We start from the raw sequence: 25919 nt of genomic DNA on the forward strand, positions 1-25919 counted from the left end.
AACTAGTGTAAATGATAATATACTGAGATTAGTTGTAAAAAAAAAACAAGGACTGGACAGAACCCCCATGGTGACATGGAGTCAGCTTGACATTAGTGTTACCCCACCTAAAATGTTGATTTTGTGAGTTGTCCAATTACCAAAGCATATAATGACTAATAGCAAGTGTAACGGTTGTACCCCCACCCAATCTGATATTGGGCCCTATGTGAGGATACTGTCCCATGTCACATGTAATGTAGTGCACCTGCTGGCTTACAGGACTCCTGAGTCTCCCGCTTGATGGTATAGGGGAATACACCAGGACTGGCTCGTGAGGTAGTGCTGGGATCTACTCACATTTGGTACAGCGCCTCCATCTCTTCCAGGTCCTCACGAAGCAGGGAGGAGTCTCTGAAAGAGAACCCCTGGGTGCAGCTTCTCCCTGAATGACTCCAGTCTCAGACAAGAAGGTTCTTTCAAACAGGGCAATCTTTATTGACATCTTCCATGGCAGACTGCCCATCATAGCGGCTGGTCTTTAGCCGCACATATTCAGGGTTGCCCACCTCAAGGAAGTCCCTGGACACCACTCCTAGTCAGGGCCCTAGAAGCTGTCCTTGCTCTTCCCTTACTCTCTAATAGAGTAAGGGGAATAGTCTGCCCACCTCTCCCCTAAGGGAGGGCCACAATCCTTGCCAGAGCCCTGGCACTGTGTTGGGTCAGACAGTCACACTGCAACTCTGCTCTGCAGCTCATCACACAGACCCCTGCAACAGACACAGTGAACAGACAGACTAACTTTAAGAAGTGATGCGTAGTATATAGCTCCAGTAGGCACCACCCCTGTGTCACTAAGTGGACACAGAGCATGCTGTCACTTCCTTTGCTACACACTACACCTCACAGGGGATGAGGGCAAACCTCATGATTACTCCTGGCAAACCTGCCCTCTTAACAGGGTTTACTGCACAGGAGAAGAGAGGCATGTAACCCCAAAATTACACAGGGCTACACAAGCATAAGAGATGTTCATGTTTCCAAACAGTTACTGGGGCAATTATAATTATTGGGGCTGTCCAATTAATACCCTTATGTTTCTTTTCTCTGCATACAAGATTGTGACAATTGAAAGCGCTTGGTCATTTTATTTTTCCTTTTTTCGATATGTTTTCAAGTGGACAAGGATCCTTAACGTATTTTTCTCCTTACATTTTTTTTGTTGTTGCCCAGAACCACCAAATTTGAAGTCATTTTGGATCTGAAAACATCGCCATGTGTGAAGTTCCTTGGCATGTTGGGTAACAATGAATGATAGAATCTGATATGCAAAAACAAAATGCTCATGCTCTCGAATAATGTTTAAATCGTGTTAGTGTATGAGTGCATCTTCAGAAATAGGACAAGGTGCTAAAACAAAATGTTGGGAAATTCCCACTACCCTTTTGCATCAGAGTGTGTGAATTGTATATTTTTGCATATGGGATGTTATGAGTATCGCTGTGAAGATAGTAGCACCTGCACCAAACAGCAGCACTCGTTACTACAGAGCATTTATTATGGGAACTTATCTAAATGAAACTGAGCGCAGATCTACTTATATATAATTGTAAATAATGAATGATGCCACAAGCCGGGTCTTATGAGGGGCGTACCGTGCTCACCCATCACTGCTAAAGTGCAAGCAGTGGAGTTTATTTCGTGCACACTCCCCAACCCCCTGAAGGTTAACCCTTTAGTTGCCACAGTGGCTGGCAATGCCTTGTACAGGGGTTTAACTCATGCGCTGCAGAACCCCCCCCCCCCCCCTGGCAAAGATGGGTTTTAAATATTTGACTTGACATTTTTTAATAATTAAAATAGCACTACTCAAAAACGTCAACATGAATGCAGTTTTCTTTTAACCACGTAAACAAACTGCAGCTATTTTTGCTTTCAGGCTATATTATTATATTTAATGTTTCAGGAAGGGTGAGTACCAAGTTTATTTTTAATATTATTACCTTGAGAGCCATTGCACTGACACTCAGGGGTTTAAATATTGGTTTGCACTATATTTGTTTGTTTACCCTGTTTGGTAATTTAGATTGACTTCTATACCAGCGGTGCGCAAACTGGGGGGCGCTAGATTTTCTGGGGGGTGGGCGTGGCAGTTATAGAGGTCCCGTGCTCTCCGCCCAGGCATTTTAATAAAATGCTGTGGCACCGCGCGAGGCCTCTATAATACACTTACCTTCCCTTCCAGCGACGCTTCGTTCTGGTAACCCGGCGTCAAATGACGCTGCAGGGTCACATGACGTCACGTTACCATGGCGACGTGACGTCACGTTACCATGGCGACGTGACGTCACGTTACCATGGCGACGTGACGTCGCATGACCCAACACATCATTTGACGCCAGGGGTCGAGCGGGGGGGTGGGGGGCGCGAGGTGCCAAGGAGAGCAGGCAGGCAGGGGCAGGGCAGGGGTGCGCACGGGGAAAAGTTTGCGAACCACTGTTCTATACTATACTATCAAAAAACAGTTTACATAAATCAAAGTCAATTACATTACAAAATATATATACAGGCAGAAAGAGACAAGCGACAGGGTACCTTTGGTGGTCACATATAACCCACACCTAGAAGCCCTACGCAAGATCGGCAGGGAAATACAACCCATTCTCCAGGAAGATACAAGACTGCAAGAGGTCTTCCCTGAAACACCCTTATTATCATACAGACAGCCTCATAATCTCAAGAAAATGATGGTGAGGAGTAAAGTATAAAACAGTACAACTGAATGCGGGACAAGACCATGTCAGGGCGCAAGAAGCAAAACCTGCGCAATGCTTCACACAGCGGGCACAATACAAATACCACACAGGAATCTGGAGTACAAAGTCAGAGGAAGATTCACCTGTTCCTCCAGCAATGTTGTGTACCTCATCATGTGCATGAAATGCCCAGGGGGCTACAACTACATAGGTGAGACGGGACAGGGGCTTAATCTGCATCGCCACAGTATCACACACGGAAGAAGAGACAGTCCTGTCGGCGAACATTTCTCTGACTCTGGCCATAAGATGAACGATCTGAGGGTTGCCATACTCAAAGGTAATCTTAGAACACCGAAAGAGAGACGGTTACATGAATACAAATTTATGCAACTGTTCGGGATACTTAGCGGTGGCCTAAACCGAGACCGCAGCTTCATGAGTCACTACTCTTTTCCCATGAGTGCTAAAGGCCATGTCTATACATACTGCACTATATGAATGCACACACAGCTGTATCTAATATGTACAAAGTAATTCTATCCTTATATACCAATAGGGACCACATAGTATCTACACACATTAATAGTAATGCAATGCAACACCCTCTTACATTTCTACACCTACCCACACCATTGGAATACACTCACACATACCTTTTGTAAACACTGGGGCACTTTATAACCTTATATTTACACACATACATATACACACACATATCACTAACATTCAGGCACCATTTAACACCTTAAGTCAAAAATCGTATACTGCGCAGGGGGGAGTGATAGGCTTCAGTCAGATACATTCCAAGATGCACTGTTTTTAAGTAAAAACCTTTCTTGCTTTATCCATTGTTAGGCCGAGTCCATAGAAGGACAGGCCGCGCTGAGCCGTGCAGACGCTCTGCGCTGAGCCCCTGCATCCTCAATGAGGATGCCTTGAGAGGGGGCTCACGCAAGCGTCCGCAGGCGTGCTGACGAGTTGGAGTTTTCAGCCGACAGCCAAACTGTTTTTCAGAGCGCTGTCGGCTGAAAACATCCAATCAGCGCGGAGCAGCGTCAATGTCACGGCGCCGTGACGTTGGCACCGTGATGTTGGCGCTGTGACGTTGTCGTCGGTGCGTCGCGGGCGATTGGCCCAGCGACATCACTGCCCCGCCTCCCTCAGTCTCCCCCGCCTCCCGATCGCGCCCGCTGGCTCGCCTGCATGGGCATGAAATCGCGCAGATTTCAGCAGGCGAGCCTCAGCGTCAGCGCGGCTCCGAACGACTCACCCCTCTATGGCACCAGCCTAACACCGCCAGAAGAAGAGATCAGTGTATCTCGAAAGCTCGCAAAAATAAAAGCATTTCGTTAGCCACAGAATGGTATCGTCTATTCATTTTTGATTATTAAGCGGTACAGATACGTCTACATTATATATATGTGTAATGGTGCTTCCCCCACCCTCTGAGAGATTCCCCTATTACCAGGTGTGTAGTGCTGAGAACCTGCTGGTTCACAGAAGCTCTGAGTTTCCGCCGTTGTTGTTGGGGAAAACAGGACAGGCTTTAGGTGTGATAGCTGGTTCTTTCTCCCTCTTGGTTCAGCGCCTCCATCTCTCGCAGGCTCCAGGAGTGCATCAGAGAGATTCCACAAGGGCTTTTCACTATCACTTTGTAAATATTTGTATATACTGTATGTGCACCAATTTATTTTTGGCATTTATTTGGCAACTTAACAGTATACTGCTTATCCAGTATTTGGGGATATATATATATATATATATTATTATATATTATATATATATATATATATATATTATTATATATATATATATATATTTAATTGTTCCCGTAGACTAGGACTGTAAGCATAACATATACATATATATATATATATATATATATATATATATATATATATATGTGTTATGCTTACAGTCCTAGTCTACGGGAACAATTAATATATATATATATATATATATATATATATATATATATATATTAATTGTTCCCGTAGACTAGGACTGTAAGCATAACACATATATATATATATATATATATATATATATATATATATATATATATATATATATATATATATATATATATATATATATATGTATATGTTATGCTTACAGTCCTAGTCTACGGGAACAATTAAATTTGACTAAAGGGTGATATAGGGAATTTTCCCATACACGTAAATAAGGTCAAATAGCGCTATCAGTTTATAGTTTTTGATCATACTTTTTTGTTTCTACTTTAATAAATATTATTTCAATTAGTGGAGTAGGATTTCCATCTCTTTCCAGTATACGATTACCGCTCTCTTATTATGGAGGTGGAGTACATTTAAATACAGGAATCCTTTTCTTTTGTTTTCGTGCTGGAGGCAATCCATGCGGAAAAACTCTTCTGATACTCCCCCTGATAGATTGCAGACTCAGGCAGGAGTATATGTTATAAACAGGAACAGCTTTCATTGGCAACAGCACAGGATACACTGCATGCTCTGGGTTCCAGCCTTGTGATGGTCCCTGGACTCAACCCTCAGGCATGGGCCCCAAAGGTCGGTCCTTGCTCTTCCCCTACTCCCTGATGGAGCAGGAGGTATGGTCCTCACTCCCACTCCCCGAAGGCAGGGGGTGGAAGTTGACAGAGCCCTGCACACCTCCTCCTTAGGACCAGTCTCTCAGGGGAGAGACAACACTGGCTAAATTTAGGAAGTGCAGCCCATTAAGTACTCTGGGGGAGGGTCCATGGTCTATGCCCAGGAATGGGTAGAACACAGGTCTTGTCCTCCCCCCCGTCCCCCTGTCACTCGAGGGAGCTGCTCACTGCTGGGAAAAACCTGGATTGGGCCTTACACTGCATGCACTGATACCAGGACTTACATGTTAGGCAGGGTAGGGTAGTAGCCAAAACCAGACATGACTATATACAGTTGTGTGAAAAAGAAAGTACATCCTCTTTATTTTTTGTTAAATAAATCATGACACGGTGTAATATATCATGTGTTGTTGTTCATCTGAGGTTGTATTTACTTAATTTTAAGACCTGCTAAGGAACAGATGATTGTTATTATGTCCTGATATGTAAAACTATAGAATTCAACAAGTGTGTACTTTCTTTTTCACACAACTGTATATATATGTGTATATATATATATATGTATGTAGCAGTGTTTCCCCCACCCTCTACCAGGTGTGTAGTGCGGGTACTTGCTGGCTTACAGGATACTGAGGTGTCCGCCGATGGTATTGGGGTGACAGGACAGGTTTTAGGGGTGATAGCTGTTTTTTTCTCACATTGGTGGCAGCGCCTCCATCTACCGCAGGCTCCAGGAAGCAGCCCCTGTGGAAGAACTCTCTCCTCTTCCCCCAGACAGGCTGCACACCCAGGCAGAAGTATATTTTGTAACAGCAACTTTTCTCTGCAGCATACAGCATACACTGGATACACAGCTTACTCTCTAGGCCTCCAACCTCTGGATGGTCCCTGGACTCACACCCCCAGCCATGGGCACCAAGGGCCGTCCGAACTCTTCCGTGACTCCCTATTAAGCTGCGGCCAGGCAGGGAGCGAGCGCGCTGGCGCTCATGCGCGGTGACGTCACGTGCTCTTCTCGGCCATGAGATTTGTGGACAGCTAGGTATGCACGCGGGGGTGCATGTCGGGGGGCCCGGCCATGACGTCACGGAGCTGGTTCGGCCTCATTGGGTGAACCGCTCACGCGACACGCCAGCGAGCGGAAAATTCAAATTTGCTTGCTTCGGCAAGCAGCTAAGCGCTGTGCATGCGCAGGCACTTGCTCACGCTGGCCTCACACATTGCAGCAATGTGTTTCATCGCGGCCAGCGCGAGCGCCCGCTCAGCATCACCCTGGACGAGGCCTTGGGCTGCGCTTATAGTGCCTTGCGATGGCGACACGACCCAAAACAAATTAATTGACTCCGTTGCAAGCGCTTATAGTAAGCGTGACAGCGACGGGGCGACGTTGCGTCTAAAAATTTGGAAGCCGTGTAAATTTCATTTTTTAGAGACAATCACCACATGTGACTGTCTCTAAACCAATCAAACTGCGCGGCCCGCCCCTTTTAGTGACGTCACTGGCCTTGTCGCCAGCGACGTCGCTAAAAGTAAAATTACAACTTTCGCCGGTGGCGACGGGTGACGTCATCGGTCGCGTCGCCAGCACTATAAGCGCGGCCTTAGAGTCAGAGGTATCAGTCGCACTCCCCTAGAGGAGGGGATAGAAGGTGGCCAGAGCCCTTCGGCACACTCTTCTATGATATGTCTCTCTCAAGAAAGAGACAGAACTCCCTAAATGTAGGTGTGCAGCCCCTTAAATACCGAGGGGGAGTGTCCAAGGTCTGAGCCCCTTATTGGGCAGAACACAGGCCTTAGCCTGCCTCCCCTGTCACTAAAGGTAGCTGCTAGCTAGTGGATAAAACCCTGGATTGTGCCTAAGGCTCCGTCCATAGAGATGGGAGCAGTGCTGAACCGTGCTGAGGCTCGCCTGCTGAAGCCTGTGCGATTTCATGCACATGCAGGCGAACCAGCGGGCGCGATCGGGAGGCTGAGGGAGGCGGGGCAGTGATTGGCCCAGCGACGCACTGACGTCAATGTCACGGCGCCGACGTCACGTTGACTCTGCTTCGCGCTGATTGGATGTTTTCAGCCGACAGCGTGCTGAAAAACAGCTTGGCTGTCGGCTGAAAAATCCAACTCCTCAGCACGCCTGCGGACGCTCGCGTGAGCCCCCTCTCAAGACATCCTCATTGAGGCTCAGCACGGCTTCCCCTGCTATATGACGTGGCCTAAGGCTGCGGCCCCGCTAGTGCTGACCGGTGCTTGGCGAGGTGACTTGCATATATATATATATGCAACACCCCGCTCATAACTCGCGGGTATGTGCGTGCACACACGCGATGCGCTTAGGTAAATAAAAATATTATACTTTCCCGCTCGCTGAATATTCGGCAATGCCGCACCCGCGCTCGAGCAGATGCAGGACAGCCGCCACGCATGCTTTGAGCGCCAGCGCGCTCAGCGCTAGCGGGGACTCTGCCTAACACTGCTTGCACAGTACCAGGACTTACATGTCAGGCAGCGGGCAGGGTAGATTAGTAGCCAAAAACAGGCATGGCTACATATATATTTATCGACCTGTCTCCCTCCTGCCTTTTGCCTCTAAACTCCTTGAACGTCTTGTATTCTCTCACTTGCTCCATTTTCTCAACACCTATTCTCTCCTAGACCCTCTACAATCTGGTTTCCGCACTGCTCACTCCACGGAAACAGCCCTCACTAAAATAACTGACGACCTCCATGCTGCCAACGACAGAGATCATTACACTCTGCTCATATTACTCGACCTCTCTGCAGCATTTGACACCGTGGACCACCCTCTTCTCCTTCACATTCTCCATACTCTTGGTATTCGGAACAAAGCTCTATCCTGGATCTCATCCTACCTCTCCCATCGTACTTTCAGTGTCTCTTCTGCTAACACCTCCTCCTCCTCTATTGATCTCTCTGTGGGGGTACCCCATGGCTCTGTCCTGGAACCTCTTCTCTTTTCTCTGTACACACTCTCTCTAGGTGACCTAATAACATCTTTTGGGTTTAAATATCACCTCTATGCTGACGACACACAAATATACTTTTCAACACCTGACCTTACACCTGCTATACAGACCAAAGTTTCTGAATGTCTCTCTGCTATATCATCCTGGATGGCCCTCCGTCGCCTTAAACTCAACATGGCTAAAACAGAGCTCCTCATACTTCCTCCCAAACCTGGCCCTACTACCTCCTTCCACATTACTGTTGGAACTACAATCATTCACCCAGTAGCCCAAGCACGCTGCCTAGGGGTCACACTCGACTCCTCTCTCACATTCGCCCCTCACATTCAAAACATTTCTAAAACTTGTCGCATTTTCCTCTGCAATATAACAAAGATATGCCCTTTCCTCTGTTGCTCGACTGCTAAAACTCTGACTCAGGCCCTCATTCTCTCCCGTCTTGATTACTGTAACCTCCTGCTGTCCGGCCTTCCTGCCTCTCACCTGTCTCCCCTACAATCTATCCTAAATGCTGCTGCCAGAATCACTCTACTCTTTCCTAGATATGTCTCAGCATCTTCCCTCCTGAAATCCCTCTCCTGGCTTCCAATCAAATCCCGCATCTCACACTCCATTCTTCTCCTCACTTTTAAAGCTTTACACTCTTCTGCCCCTCCTTACATCTCAGCCCTAATTTCTCGCTATGCACCACCCCGACTCTTGCGGTCTGCTCAAGGATGTCTTCTTTCTACCCCCTTTTTATCTAAAGCCCTCTCCCGCCTTAAACCTGTTTCACTGACTGCCCCACACCTCTGGAATGCCCTTCCCCTCAGTACCCGACTAGCACCCTCTCTATCCACCTTTAAGACCCACCTTAAGACACACTTGCTTAAAGAAGCATACGAGTAGCACTGTGGATATTCTGAACACATGATACATAAAGATTGGCCCCCTGCAGACGCACTTACCAGAACTCCCTCCTACTGTCTCTGTACGTTCTCCCTACCTACCAATTAGATTGTAAGCTCCTCGGGGCAGGGACTCCTCTTCCTTAATGTTATGTTTATGTCTAAAGCACTTATTCCCATGATCTGTTATTTATATTATCTGTTATTTATTCGATTACCACATGTATTACTACTGTGAAGCGCTATGTACATTAATGGCGCTATATAAATAAAGACATACAATACAATACATTATTTATGTATTTATATACTGTATACACAATCAGGGCATCATAAAATGTATCTTGCTGAAAACTTATACTGGCTGAAAGCCTCCCTAGGCTCTCCCAACGCGTCACCTTTCTGGGAAACGTCCCCTGCTCCTTTATCTCTGGAGAGAGGAGAGTGGGGGAGGTGGAACGTGTGAGCTCACCGGCGGCCATCTTTGATTTGGGTAAGGAAAGCCCATTGATTGACCCAGGGACAGCATACACAGCAAGTATCTCTAACATGTGAGCACCGAAACCACAGCTGGAAACATCAGAGTGAATCTCCCCTCAGTCCTAAGCAACACGTTTATTTCTAACTTATCGCATAAATTAAGTCCAGAATGGGAAGATAAACGATACGAGCATTAGCTGATTTATTTAAACGCCGTCACAATTATCACATTATTGTTTTTTGCTTTATTATTTCTTTAATTCGCTGCTTTTTATGTGCCGTCCCGATATTCACACTCTGGACAAATCAGCCACAGCTCAGCACTTTTGCCCAAATCAACGATGGCCGCTGGGAGCGCCCAATCCCCCTCCTGACTACAGGGGAGGGGCCTGTCTTGCGGAATCCAAAGATCCCGCCCCCCCCCAAAAAACAGGTTTCGCTCGAGGAACCCGTGATTGGAAGATGCGCCCGTCAATCACATCTTCGGTGGGAGGGGCTCGATGGCCGGCAAAGGCCTTTCCAGGAGCCGCCGCGCATGCGCAGCTGTGTGTTGCGTGCATGCGCTCCCAGGCTGGGGATGGTGATGGTTGTGGGGCTGTCAGTGGACCACTTGCCTCTGTGTCGCGGGGATAACGTTAGAGAAAGAAGGGAGAGGGGGGTGCTGGGCTGTCACTGAGACACCAGCAGCATCATTATCCCGGAGCAGCAGGTGAAAGCCCCTGTCCCCCCTCCCCAGGGGATCCCGGTCAGGAGCCAGCCTGCCAACCCCCGGAGGGAATGATGAACCGGTTCAGAAAGTGGCTGTACAAACCCAAGGTGAGTGAGGTGGGGGTCATCTCCGGTGTGATCCTCACCCTGTCACACTCTCTGTATATGAGGGGGGAGACCAAGTGTTATCTACTGATGGGGGGCGGGGAAGGGTTAAGTATTTAGGGATGTTGAAATCCATTCCTTTTATTCCCCACCCTCCCCGATGATTTTTTTTACCTGTGTGACCCTTTTACCTGTCACTTGCCTCATAGCCCGCACACTGCAGGGCTCACCTTCTGCATTAGGGGGAGACCCAGTGCTGTTTCCTCACGCGGGGATGCAAGGGTTAATTAGTGGGGCTGAAATCCATCCTCTTGTCTCCCACCGATCCTATTACTTTTACCTCCTGTGATCCTCCACCTGTCTTACACACTGTACAACCCACCCTGTATATCACAGGGTAACGACTTAATCAGGGTTAATGATTTAGGCTTATCCATCTTCTAGTTCCAGCAATCCCATGAATTTTTTTTACCTGTGGTCCTTCATCTGTCAGCTGCTTCATAGCCACAGTGCACGACTCGCCTTCTTCTTTTTTAATTATTATTAGGGGGGAGACCTTTTGTCCTGTGTTTTAGGGTATTTCTGATGTAGGCTATTAATGGGAAAAGGCACAATTCCCACTATTTCCAGAAACCCATATTTAACATGTGTGCTCTGTGATCCTTCATCTGTCACCTGCTTTAAATGCACACAGTGCACAGGTCTCCCTGTGTACAGGCAGTCCTCGGTTATCCAATGTAACCCGTTCTGGAAGTAGGGTTGGATAGTGAAACCGTTGTAAAGTGAGTCCCATGTTAATCAGTGGCAGTGAGCGTTGGATAACGCATTCCGGCGTCGGATAACGGTTTCCCACGTCAAAAAACGGCCCATAGGGTTGCATTGTAAAGTGTTGGATATGACATTCGTTGTAAAGTGAAACGTTGGATTGTGGGGACCACCTGTATCGCTGACACTCTTTGTGTTCTTTCTCAGGGGGTCTTGATACTGACACGAGGCATTTCACTCCTGATTTGCTCAAACCTTATTTGTGTGATATGAAGGATCACACATGTTACTGGCTTATATCAAGACCAGGAACAACTATAGCTGCACCTAAGCTGTTATCTTTTGGGTTACTTATGGGTTTTAAATATATATATATATATATATATATATATATATATATATATATATATATATATATATATATAATCACACAGTGCTTGACAAATCACCCAAAAATCTACTCGCCGAACCAAAAAATCTAGTCCCGCCCCCAGCCCCGCATTTAAAAAAACTATAAATTGAATAAATTCCTAGTAAGAACATTCGTTTTTGACATAAGTTTATTTATTGTATTACATTATACTACAATTAGTGTGTGTGTGTGTGTGTGTATAAATGTCGAATCTAGAAAAAAGCCAGATGTGAATGACTAGTTTCCTGCACCCCTTAACTAGTGCCTGGATGGCCCCGCTTCACAATATTTAAAGCAGCAATCCCGCCTGGGATCTTACCTGATCCGCAGACCCTCAATGTCCAGGTACCCCATTCCAGCAATATTATACATTGGAGGGGAGGTGTTCCCTACCTGTCTTCTCGGTTACGGGGGATTCCGATGTCTTCTGTGTGAAGCTTGAGTCAGATCTGGAAGAAAGCAGTATAAGTTATTTCGGTGTAGTATAGGGCAGTTAAGATATACAGGGTAAATAAAATATCCAGATCCAGATTGGGAGAGGGTGAGATAGATGGAGAGGGTGAGAGAGACGGAGAGAGGGTGAGAGAGACGGAGAGAGGGTGAGAGAGACGGAGAGAGGGTGACTGTGGGGGGGTGGGTTGACTGGGTGGGGTGATTGGGGGTGTGGGGTGACTGACTGGGTGATTGGGTGGGGTGACGGGGTGTCTGACTGGGTGGGGATTACTGACTGTCTGACTGGGTGGGGTGACTGGGTGACTTGGCAACGGGGCGACGGGTGGGATGACTGACTTTTGACTGACTGGGTGGGGGGGGAGGGTATGACTGACTTTATGACTGGGTGGGTGACTGGGTGGGTGGGTGACTGACTGGGTGGGTGGGTGACTGACTGGGTGGGTGACTGACTGACTGGCTGACTGGGTGGCTGACTGGGTGGGTGACTGGGTGGGTGACTGACTGGGTGGGTGGGTGGGTGGCTGACTGGGTGGGTGGGTGGCTGACTGGGTGGCTGGGTGGGTGGCTGACTGGGTGGGTGGCTGGCTGACTGGGTGGGTGGCTGACTGGGTGGGTGGCTGGCTGACTGGGTGGGTGGCTGGCTGACTGGGTGGGTGGGTGGCTGACTGGGTGGGTGGGTGGCTGGCTGACTGGGTGGCTGGCTGACTGGGTGGCTGGCTGACTGGGTGGCTGGCTGACTGGGTGGCTGGCTGACTGGGTGGCTGGCTGGCTGGGTGGCTGGCTGGCTGGGTGGGTGGCTGGCTGACTGGGTGGCTGGCTGACTGGGTGGGTGGCTGGCTGACTGGGTGGGTGGCTGGCTGACTGGCTGACTGGGTGGGTGGCTGGCTGACTGGGTGGGTGGCTGGCTGACTGGGTGGGTGGCTGGCTGACTGACTGGCTGACTGGGTGGCTGACTGGCTGACTGGGTGGCTGACTGGGTGGGTGGCTGACTGACTGACTGGGTGGGTGGCTGACTGACTGGGTGGGTGGCTGACTGACTGGGTGGGTGGCTGACTGACTGACTGACTGGGTGGGTGGCTGACTGACTGGGTGGGTGGCTGACTGACTGGGTGGGTGGCTGACTGACTGGGTGGGTGGGTGGCTGACTGACTGGGTGGGTGGGTGGCTGACTGACTGGGTGGGTGGGTGGCTGACTGACTGGGTGGGTGGGTGGCTGACTGACTGGGTGGGTGGCTGACTGAGTGTGAGATAGATGGAGAGGGTGAGACGGAGAGAGGGTGAGAGAGACGGAGAGAGGGTGAGAGAGACGGAGAGAGGGTGAGAGAGACGGAGAGAGGGTGAGAGAGACGGAGAGAGGGTGAGAGAGACGGAGAGAGGGTGAGAGAGACGGAGAGAGGGTGAGAGAGACGGAGAGAGGGTGAGAGAGACGGAGAGATGGTGACTGTGGGGGGGTGGGTTGACTGGGTGGGGTGATTGGGGGTGTGGGGTGACTGACTGGGTGATTGGGTGGGGTGACGGGGTGTCTGACTGGGTGGGGATTACTGACTGTCTGACTGGGTGGGGTGACTGGGTGACTTGGCAACGGGGCGACGGGTGGGATGACTGACTTTTGACTGACTGACTGGGTGGGGGGGGGGGAGGGTATGACTGACTTTATGACTGGGTGGGTGACTGACTGGGTGGGTGACTGACTGGGTGGGTGACTGACTGGGTGGGTGACTGACTGGGTGGGTGACTGACTGGGTGGGTGACTGACTGGGTGGGTGACTGACTGGGTGGGTGACTGACTGGGTGGGTGACTGACTGGGTGGGTGACTGACTGACTGACTGGGTGGGTGACTGACTGGGTGGGTGACTGACTGGGTGGGTGACTGACTGGGTGGGTGACTGACTGGGTGGGTGACTGACTGGGTGGGTGACTGACTGGGTGGGTGGGTGACTGACTGGGTGGGTGGGTGACTGACTGGGTGGGTGGGTGACTGACTGGGTGGGTGGGTGACTGACTGACTGGGTGGGTGACTGACTGACTGAGTGGGTGACTGACTGACTGGGTGGGTGACTGACTGACTGGGTGGGTGGGTGACTGACTGACTGGGTGGGTGACTGACTGGGTGGGTGACTGACTGACTGGGTGGGTGACTGACTGGGTGGGTGGGTGACTGGGTGGGTGGGTGACTGACTGGGTGGGTGACTGACTGGGTGGGTGACTGACTGGGTGGGTGACTGACTGGGTGGGTGACTGACTGGGTGGGTGACTGACTGGGTGGGTGACTGACTGGGTGGGTGGGTGGCTGGCTGACTGGGTGGGTGGATGACTGGGTGGGTGGCTGGCTGACTGGGTGGGTGGCGGGCTGACTGGGTGGGTGGCTGGCTGACTGGGTGGGTGGCTGGCTGACTGGGTGGGTGGCTGGCTGGGTGGGTGGCTGGCTGACTGGGTGGGTGGCTGGCTGACTGGGTGGGTGGCTGGCTGACTGGGTGGCTGGCTGACTGGGTGGCTGGCTGACTGGGTGGCTGGCTGACTGGGTGGCTGGCTGACTGGGTGGCTGGCTGACTGGGTGGCTGGCTGACTGGGTGGCTGGCTGACTGGCTGGCTGGCTGACTGGCTGGCTGACTGGCTGGCTGACTGGCTGGCTGACTGGCTGGCTGACTGGCTGGCTGGCTGGCTGACTGGGTGGGTGGCTGACTGGGTGGGTGGCTGGCTGACTGGGTGGGTGGCTGGCTGGCTGACTGGGTGGCTGGCTGACTGGGTGGGTGGCTGACTGGGTGGGTGGCTGGCTGACTGGGTGGGTGGCTGGCTGACTGGGTGGCTGGCTGGCTGACTGGGTGGGTGGCTGGCTGACTGGGTGACTGACTGGCTGACTGGCTGACTGACTGGCTGACTGACTGGCTGACTGGCTGACTGACTGGCTGACTGACTGGCTGACTGGGTGGGTGGCTGACTGACTGGGTGGGTGGCTGACTGACTGGGTGGGTGGCTGACTGACTGACTGGGTGGGTTGCTGACTGACTGGGTGGGTGGCTGACTGACTGGGTGGGTGGCTGACTGACTGACTGGGTGGGTGGCTGACTGACTGGGTGGCTGGCTGACTGACTGGGTGGCTGGCTGACTGGGTGGGTGGCTGACTGACTGGGTGGGTGGCTGACTGACTGACTGACTGACTGGGTGACTGACTGGGTGACTGGGTGACTTACTGGGTGACTGGGTGACTGACTGGGTGGGTGGCTGACTGACTGACTGGGTGACTGACTGGGTGGGTGGGTGGCTGACTGACTGACTGACTGACTGGGTGACTGACTGGGTGGGTGGCTGACTGACTGACTGACTGGGTGACTGACTGACTGGGTGACTGACTGGGTGACTGGGTGACTGACTGACTGACTGGGTGACTGGGTGGCTGACTGACTGGCTGGGTGGCTGACTGACTGGGTGGCTGACTGACTGACTGGGTGGCTGACTGACTGACTGGGTGGGTGGCTGACTGACTGGGTGGGTGGCTGACTGACTGGGTGGGTGGCTGACTGACTGGGTGGGTGGCTGACTGACTGGGTGGGTGGCTGACTGACTGACTGGGTGGGTGGCTGACTGACTGGGTGGGTGGCTGACTGACTGGGTGGGTGGCTGACTGACTGGGTGGGTGGCTGACTGACTGGGTGGGTGGCTGACTGACTGGGTGGGTGGCTGACTGACTGGGTGGCTGACTGACTGGGTGGCTGACTGACTGGGTGGCTGACTGACTGGGTGGCTGACTGACTGGGTGGCTGACTGACTGGGTGGCTGACTGACTGGGTGGCTGACTGACTGGGTGGCTGACTGGCTGACTGGGTGGGTGGGTGGCTGACTGGGTGGGTGGCTGACTGACTGGGTGGGTGGCTGACTGACTGGGTGGGTGGCTGACTGACTGGGTGGGTGGCTGACTGACTGGGTGGGTGGCTGACTGACTGGGTGGGTGGCTGACTGACTGACTGGGTGACTGACTGACTGACTGACTGGGTGACTGACTGACTGACTGACTGACTGGGTGGCTGACTGACTGGGTGGCTGACTGACTGACTGGGTGGCTGACTGACTGGGTGGCTGACTGACTGGGTGGCTGACTGACTGGGTGGCTGACTGACTGGGTGGCTGACTGACTGGGTGGCTGACTGACTGGGTGGCTGACTGACTGGGTGGCTGACTGACTGGGTGGCTGACTGACTGGGTGGCTGACTGACTGGGTGGCTGACTGACTGACTGGGTGGCTGACTGACTGACTGGGTGGCTGACTGACTGACTGGGTGGGTGGCTGACTGACTGACTGGGTGGCTGACTGACTGGGTGGCTGACTGACTGGGTGGCTGACTGACTGGGTGGCTGACTGACTGGCTGGCTGACTGACTGGGTGGCTGACTGACTGGGTGGCTGACTGACTGGGTGGCTGACTGACTGGGTGGCTGACTGACTGGGTGGCTGACTGACTGGGTGGCTGACTGACTGGGTGGCTGACTGACTGGGTGGCTGACTGACTGGGTGGCTGACTGACTGGGTGGCTGACTGACTGGGTGGCTGACTGACTGGGTGGCTGACTGACTGGGTGGCTGACTGACTGGGTGGCTGACTGACTGGGTGGGTGGCTGACTGACTGACTGGGTGGGTGGGTGGCTGACTGGGTGGGTGGCTGACTGACTGGGTGGGTGGCTGACTGACTGGGTGGGTGGCTGACTGACTGGGTGACTGACTGACTGACTGGGTGACTGACTGACTGACTGGGTGACTGACTGACTGACTGACTGACTGGGTGACTGACTGACTGACTGACTGGGTGACTGGGTGACTGACTGACTGGGTGACTGACTGACTGGGTGGGTGACTGACTGACTGGGTGGGTGACTGACTGACTGGGTGGGTGACTGACTGACTGACTGGGTGACTGACTGGGTGGGTGACTGACTGGGTGGGTGACTGACTGGGTGGGTGACTGACTGACTGACTGGGTGACTGACTGGGTGGGTGACTGACTGACTGACTGGGTGACTGACTGGGTGGGTGACTGACTGGGTGGGTGACTGACTGGGTGGGTGACTGACTGGGTGGGTGGGTGACTGACTGGGTGGGTGGGTGACTGACTGGGTGGGTGGGTGACTGACTGGGTGACTGACTGACTGGGTGGGTGGGTGGGTGACTGGGTGGGTGACTGACTGACTGGGTGGGTGACTGACTGACTGGGTGGGTGACTGACTGACTGGGTGGGTGACTGACTGGGCGACTGACTGCCTGTGAGCATTTAGCCCCCCCAGCCTGTCTCTCTCCTCTCCCCCCCAGTCTCTCTCTCAGTCCTCTCCCTACTCCAGCCTGTCTCTCTCTCTCTGCTCTCTCCCCAGTCCAGCCTGTCTCCCCCTTGCATCTCTGTTCCCCCCCACCTCCGTTCACCACCCCCCCTCTGTTCACCCCCCCGTTCACCCCCCCCACCTCCACCTCTGTTCACCGCCCCCCATTACCTCCGTTCACTCCCCCTGCATGTCGACTGCCCCACGGGGCCTAAACGGGAGGCTGCAGCAAGAGCGGAGCGAGGCGCCTGCTGCAGGGGGGAATAGATCTGGAGCCCGACATGGCGCTGGGTTCGGTCCACTGCAGCCTCCCGCCCCAGCTCTGCAGTGGGTAGTGTGAGTCCCCGTCGTCTCGTTCCCCCCCCCACCCCCCGGTACCTGCTGGGGCCCGGCCCACTGCAGCCTCCCGCCCCAGCTCTGCAGTGGGTAGTGTGAGTCCCCGTCGTCCCCCCGTCCCCCCCCCGGTACCTGCTCGGGCCCGGCCCACTGCAGCCTCCCGGAATAGCGGCCCCAGCTCTGCAGGGGATGGTGTGAGTGTGCGTGAGCGTCCCCCCTTCCCCCGATACCTGATCAGACCCGGCACACCGCAGCCTCCCGCGGAATTGCAGCCCCAGCTCACTAACACACACACTACAAGGAACGGAACACACACACACACACACACACACACACACACACACACACTACAAGGAACGGAACACACACACACACACACACACTACAAGGAACGGAACACACACACACTACAACACTACAAGGAACGGAACACACACACACACACTACAAGGAACGGAACACACACACTACAAGGAACGGAACACACACACTACAAGGAACGGAACACACACACACACACACACACTACAAGGAACGGAACACACACACACACACTACAACACTACAAGGAACGGAACACACACACACACACTACAAGGAACGGAACACACACACTACAAGGAACGGAACACACACACTACAAGGATCGGAACACACACACACACTACAAGGAACGGAACACACACACACACTACAAGGAACGGAACACACACACTACAAGGAACGGAACACACACACACACACACACACACTACAAGGAACGGAACACACACACACACACTACAAGGAACGGAACACACACACACACACTACAAGGAACGGAACACACACACTACAAGGAACGGAACACACACACTACAAGGAACGGAACACACACACACACTACAAGGAACAGAACACACACACACACACTACAAGGAACGGAACACACACACTACAAGGAACGGAACACACACACACACACAAACACACACACTACAAGGAACGGAACACACACACAAACACACACTACAAGGAACGGAACACACACACACACACTACAAGGAACAGAACACACACACACACACTACAAGGAACGGAACACACACACACACACACACACACACATATATATATATATCTCAAAAAAAATCATTTAACTTTGGGTTACCTTGTATATGTATTCTAAATCAAACATCACTACCCCATTTACTGAAAAAAGAAAAAAAAATCAAAACTGATGGATGCAAGAGGATAAGAGGAATCACTAATCCCTATAGTATACACAGAACACCAAGGAGCCCCCCACACTCATAACATGAATACATCTTCACAGGGGTCTCAGACCACTTTTATTTGTGACATGATTTGTTGTACTTTCCACTGTGAGTCCATGACTTTGTATGCATTGACCATTAAAAACATCTTTTTATTGCTACATTGCAGTGCTGTCTTTGGGAGTACTGTATAGCATATATATATATATATATTTACCCATAGATCGTTATTTTTTTCCCCCTAAACATAGGGCAGCACTTGCGTAACTGTTGGAAAATCTTGGCCGGGTGCAACTAGAACAAGTGATAAATCTAAGGCAAATTAAACTAGGCACTCACTGGTCACATTAAAAAAATAGAGATTTATTTAACTGCATCAACATTGAGTTATATTCCAGAGAAAGTGTGTGTGTGTGTGTGTGTGGTTTACTGGCTATGCACTTCTTTAACCCTGGCTGTGCTGAAAAGCTGTGTTATGTGGCAGGCATAAGCTTATTATGAACAAAAAGTGACACTGTATGCCCATTTGCATGTCACTTCCCAGAATCCCTGGCTGCAGTGGAAGCACTGTACACACGCACCCGGCGGTTACCCAACATGAGGAAGCTTATTGCCTCGTGCGCTTTACTTTTCATACAGCGTTTGTTATGTGTAGTCGTGTTTACATGTTGTATTTTGATATTGAGTGTCTCTTCTCTCCCCCCCCCCCAACCCCCTGTTGTATGACGCTGGAAATTATGTTTGCACATTGTAAATAAAGGATGATGGATATCGTAATGCTGTGGCATTGTTATGTTAACCCTTTGCTCTTCACATTGCCAACCCCTTATTCTCCAATAATGTTCATGTTCAAGGACACATTTATAATGTATTTAAAAGGATTTGTGCCACACGCCACCTAATTATTTTGTTGATGGTCTACAGCAGGGCTGCTCAACTCCAGTACTCAAGCCCTCCCCCCAACAGGTCAGGTTTTCAGGATATCCCTGCTTCAGCATAGGAGGCTCAATTCGGCCACTGCTTGAGCCACCTGTGCTGATGCTGGGATATCCTTTAAAATCTGACCCGTGGGGGAGGGGGGGGGGGGGGTGTTCTTGAGGACTGGAGTTAAGCACTACTGGTCTAAGGCCCCTCTAGCTTGAAAATGAGTAACAACGTAAATGTAAGGCCTCGTTCAGGGTGCAGGCTTCGGAGGGAGGGCGTGCTGCCGTGCGACACAAAGTATTCAAATTGAATACTGGTTGTCAGGGTAGCAGCTGCCCTGTCTCCGAAGCCCGGAGTTGACGCTGGCTACAGTTTCAATAAACAAAAAGTTCGTTTTTTGAAGCTGCAGCAGCGTCACTGGGACCTCGGCAGCCAATGAAATCATTCTTGAGAATGATTTCAAGACTGCAGCCTCGATCCCTAACCTCAGGTCTGTAGCCCCGCCCCCTCCCCGCCGCCTCCTCAACTCCTGAAAAGTCTGCTGGGGATGAACACACATCGCCCAGCAGACTGCCGCCCTCCCTCCCGAACGCCCGCCCTCCAACTCCTGCCTCTGGCACCCTGAACGAGGCCTAATAAACTTGACTATACAGGTGCGTTTATTAATGTCTTTTTTGTATTCTGGAATCACCTCTGAGGGTGATTCTATAATGTGTCTGAAAAAAATTGCTATTTGCTACTTTCTCACTTTTTTTTTTAAAATAAAAGGTTCTGTTCAGCAATGGTTGTTAATGGAGTATGCATTGATGTCCCTCATTTTGCTTCAGTACCTTTCCTTATAGGCTATAGGTGACGGTACCAGGAATCATGTGAGATCTCTGCTAGTTAATAACATAACCAGGTATTGAAATGAACAATGGGTGACAGTGACATGACTTGCATGGGCTGTCTGTAACCCCCATACAGTGAGGCTCTAATGAGATCCATGTGGACACCCAGGCTAGAGTCGAGTGAGATTCCCCGGTAATGACTATCTTGAAACTGGGGAGGTCTGGACGGGGGGACAGGATGTACTGACTTTCCAATGAGGAATACGAAATATTTTTTATTTTCAATTCTTATCAAGACGGTTTCAATTTAAAAAAAAAAAAAAAAAAATTATATATATATATATATATATATATATATTTATTTTTTTTCCGAATGTCTCATCTGGGTCTTTTCACCTGGAAATGATCAGTTACACTGATACAAGGGTTAGAGATGTGCTGTAGCTTGCATTCAATTACATTTACCTGAGATATTGCTGCTTATTCATTGGGATCCTTTTTATGTATTGAGTGCTACATGCATGACTTATTATCGTTTGTAAAGCACCAACATATTCCGCAGCGTGGTACTGAGTGGTATGAATGACCTACCAATATAGGACAGACAAGAGCAAACCGATACAGAAGGGAATGAGGGCCCTGCTCCTGAGAGCTTACAATCTAGAGGGAATAAGGGGCAATGTTGAACATAATGTATAGTTGCTGCTCCATTGTAGGATGGAGTATTTCCCAGGATGGCGTATGGTCCAGCAACACAGCTGATCCATTAAGGATTGGTCCAACAACACAGCAGGTCCCAATAGGGTTGGAGGGGCAGGGGGTGTGGTGAATGTTAGGTGTTTGCCAGATAACTTGCCTTTTTCAAGGAAGCCTTTCAGGGAGTATTTAAATGTCTGAAAGCTGGGGGAGTCTCTGGATGTGCGTGGTAGGGAATTCCAGGGAGAGGGGACAACATAGGCGAGAAGGGCGTGAAAGGAGGTAATAAGGTGGATGTTGTAGGCAGAATGTAGCGGTCATTTAGGATTTATTTGGGGATGAGGGTTGAGATTTAAGAGGACAGAGTTGCTGAGAGCTTTGTAAATCAGAACTTCGGCCTTAAATTTGATTCTAAGGGATATGGGAAGCCAGTGTAAGGATTTGCGTAGTGGAGCGGTGAGTGACATACACGAGTCTGGTGTCAGCATTTTGGATTGAATGGAGTTGGGACAAGGGGAATGCCAACTAGGAGAAGGTTTCAGAAGTCAAGGCGGGACAGGATGAGTGTTAATTAGTATTTTTGTTGCGTCGCCAGTGAGCATCAATGATTGATGTTTATGCATAACTAGGTATATCTAACTGGGGCCGGACCAGTTGCTTATGATTTATTCTGAATTTTCTGTGCCCTTGTAACTGTTTTGTAGATTTTAATCTTTCCCGACTTTCTGTCCAATTTACTAGCCAACACAGCCCAGATTCACAAAACCGTGCTATTCCCCCTTGGTCTCTCTGATATTGGGTTAAATGGTCTTTGTGGTTATTCTTGTGTGTATTAGCGGTGACTTTGATTATTTTTATTAACTCAATAGTTAGAAGCAGCATGAAGCCGTGTTTCACGGTTAGGGCAAAATTAATATATTAGTCACTATACTTTTCTAAATCACATCATGGCCAGTTACTTTGAGAGAGAAATATTTTTGTCAAGTACTCCGACTTTTATATACCTTCCCAATCACTCCCTTATAGAACATGTGCAGAGATCGATCGGTGAACAAAACTGAACACACCAGAGATACCTGGGGAAAATGCCAATATTGATTTATTTGCATATACATATTGCCCAGGTATCGTGGGTGTCTAAGGAGTTGTTCACAGGTATATGTTGTATAAAGGAAGTTTTGGGGGCCGTATATAAATATGCATCTTAGGTGAAAGTCATGTTAATGCTCTGGATGTGGGGCAACGGGCTTTGTAATACTTGTCTCCCCCCCATGAAAAAGAGCATGCTATAGTACGTAATGATGCAACACAAATTTACGCTAAAGCAGCCCCAAGTAACTAGTTCAGGGGCAACTCCAGTCCAAGGGCCACCAACAGGCCAGGTTTTCATGATGTCCTTTCTTGGTGAAGGAAACCTTAATACAGGCATACCCCGCTTTAAGTACACTCACTTTAAGTACACTCGCGAGTAAGTACATATCGCCCAATAGGCAAACGGCAGCTCACGCATGCGCCTGTCATCACGTCCTGAACAGCAATACCGGCTCCCTACCTGTACCGAAGCTGTGCGCAAGCGGGGAGACTATAGAGCCTGTTACACATGCGTTACTTATATCAGTTATGCACGTATATGACGATTGCAGTACAGTACATGCATCGATAAGAGGGAAAAGGTAGTGCTTCACTTTAAGTACATTTTCGCTTTACATACATGCTCCGGTCCCATTGCGTACGTTAATGTGGGGTATGCCTGTAATGGGTATCATGTCGGGTTGCGTCCCACCATATTACAGTGCGTTTATTTCAGATAGGTGTGGGAACGGGCAGTGTGTGCGCGCTTAAATGAAGTATATCTTCAGTGCTGCCTGCCTAGTTGTTGGTTCCCATCCACTGGTGAATTTACAGGTGGACATATGCACAACACCTATATACTTTTTTTTTATAGCGCACAACGGAATATTCTCTATACGTAACCAGCTGGTGCATGTTCACTGTTTTAACATGTTCTATGCATATATAAGCATGTCGTCTTGCCAACTGTTTGGGAACACAATCTGTGACTGATTACTCTGCCGGGGGAATTTGGAGTTGCTGGGTAGCTGTACCTGCAGCGTGGTTGGGTTCAGTGAAGCTCGTACGCGGCTGTACTTTGCATCGTGTTGCAATGCCTGCTTGTATTATTGCTTCTACTTTGTTCTGCAGCCGTATGCACACGGGGAGATCTCTGGCAGGGAACCCGGGTCGCTCTTTTGCCTAATGGGGAAAGTTTAAAAAACGCAGTGCTTTCTAGGCACAGCTCTTGTCGCTTGGTACTTAATCAAATACCCCTCGAGCTGAACAGTGCGCTTCTTCGTGCATTAAATCAAAGGCAAATAAGTGCTCAGACAGTACAGATGTGGATTCCATTTAACATAAATTTAGAAAACTTGCATTGACATAATTATGTATATATGTATGTAAAGATAAGTAATATTATACAATCATCATACATGCTTACCTGGAGTGACTCTTGTCACTGGTAGTTGTGTACTGTATATGTATACCTGTATATGGTGAGGAACTCCACCATTGATACTCATCGTGCGGATGCCAGTGAGGGACTCCGGTCTTGAACTATTGATCGCTGCGGGCGTTTCAAGCACCTGTGATCCAGCAGGATATTACCCACCTCAAACTATGAGAGGCTCTTGAATAAGTGTGTGTGTGTGTGTGTGTGTGTGTGTGTGTATACTGAAAGTGCACTTTTTCTTACTCGACTTGTGACTGTGCCTTATCTAGAGGTTTCACCTGCATGAATACATTTAATTTACAGTTTTATGCTATGTGGCATGCGCTTTTCGTGTGCTTTTTTTTTAAACATATTTTTATATCTATATATCTATCTCTCACAAACATTTCAGGTTGGTTTTCATTGGGATGCATTTGTTTTCGGAATGGATTTTAGGCGAAATGGGGTTATTAAATGTTAGGGTGGTAAGACTTTGGCAAATAAAATCGTGTACACTGTAGGAGATGTGTGTAGAGATTTTTAGAACGGTGGACGTTTTTAAAGGGAGAATAATAACAGGCGTTTATTCGCCACAACTTTCAGAACATAAAATACCTTTTACCAGCAAAAAACGGGTTACTGGAAAACAAATAAGCTATTTTCTATAGGGAGCGCTGACTAAACAGGTTGGGGGGCTAAGCCCCTTAGCAACAACAACAAAAATACATCAGAGTGTGGGTCAGTTACCTTTAGCAAGGGCCTGGAAGTCCTTGGGCAGGATTCCCTCCACAGCGATAGTGTGTGTCTGGAACCAGAGAGAGACTGCTCCACGGTGATCTCTCAAACAGTACGGGGCATTTCCCTGAACTGGAGCTCCCTGCAATTAATGCTGCAGGTTGTAAAGGAGCAGCCAGCTGAGCAGGTTAATTAGCACAGTCTGCTCTGAACGAACCTGCTCCGTGTTGGACTTCAGCTCTACACTGGGTTTACTGTAACCGTGTATGATGGTTTAGCTTTTTCTAATACGAATCAGAAACAAATACACATTCTCTTTTTATTTTCTAATCTAACCTGTAGCTTCTTTTCTTCCCTCCCCACCACCCCCCATTAAAAGAACTATCCCCCTTTCTGGTTTTGTAGGGTTACTGATTAAGTTGCAATATTGCCGATCTGGACACTATCGCAGTACAATGAATAACACTCATGATATTGATAAGACCAAGTTCTTCGCTGCATTGACTCCTTTGACTCCTTTTCCTAATGTTTACGTTTGTCTAACACTTATTCCCAATATGTCTCATACAAATACGCTATACAAATAATGCAAAACGCGAAAGAGAAAGGGTCCCTGTTGATGCACACTCCTCTACTAATTGAAAAAGAAATACATTTTATTAAGCATAGAACAAAAGACAAATAACGTTTAAAACCTAAGAATAGCGCTGGTGTGCGCGGTGGATAAATTCTAAAAGGGGCTTGCTAATTCAAGTCCCCTAAGTATGCTCAAGGTGTGTGATCTCTCATCTGTTTCCTACAAAAGGGTTAATCAATAATATCTCAGAGGTAAGATTTGGTATTCTGATCCTCAAACCAATATATAATTAAAGGATTATTAATACTTCAATCTCGCGTATTTGTGAGTGCTACTGCAGGCTTGGAGTGATAAAGTTTGTGGGAAATGAATGCCTTCCTAATGGATAGACGGTGTAATAATTTGTTCCCACACCTATATAGTATATTTGGGTTTCAGCACTGCTGTTGGAATTACAGCCCTTATAATCTCGCTATTCCTCTCCACGAAGGTATTGCTTATTAGTAGATCAGAGTAGGGCTACAGTACTTCAATCGTGATGTAAGTCTATAACACAGAGTGCCAAAGAGCACAGGGATATTGATACTCCTACCTTGTTCGGAGTCAAACAACGCCGCTTTTTTTGTTTGTGTGTCTGGATTTGCCCCGCTGATC

At 49.4% G+C, this 25919-nt stretch overlaps 1 protein-coding gene across 3 annotated transcripts in view; it reads left to right on the forward strand.

Annotated features, from left to right (window-relative positions):
- Positions 1 to 10240: 10240 nt before the first annotated feature.
- The window catches only part of ZFYVE28 (zinc finger FYVE-type containing 28), a 231556-nt gene continuing 215877 nt past the window's right edge, over positions 10241 to 25919 (forward strand). For all 3 annotated transcript variants that reach the window (XM_075570813.1, XM_075570822.1, XM_075570832.1), the window contains exon 1: positions 10241 to 10492. In XM_075570813.1, the coding sequence (XP_075426928.1) occupies positions 10454 to 10492 (39 nt within the window). In that variant the 5' untranslated portion in view covers positions 10241 to 10453. The remainder of the gene's footprint in view (positions 10493 to 25919) is intronic.

The sequence above is a fragment of the Ascaphus truei genome, chromosome 1, assembly GCF_040206685.1.
Source record: "Ascaphus truei isolate aAscTru1 chromosome 1, aAscTru1.hap1, whole genome shotgun sequence".
Classification (NCBI taxonomy): Eukaryota; Metazoa; Chordata; class Amphibia; order Anura; family Ascaphidae; genus Ascaphus; species Ascaphus truei.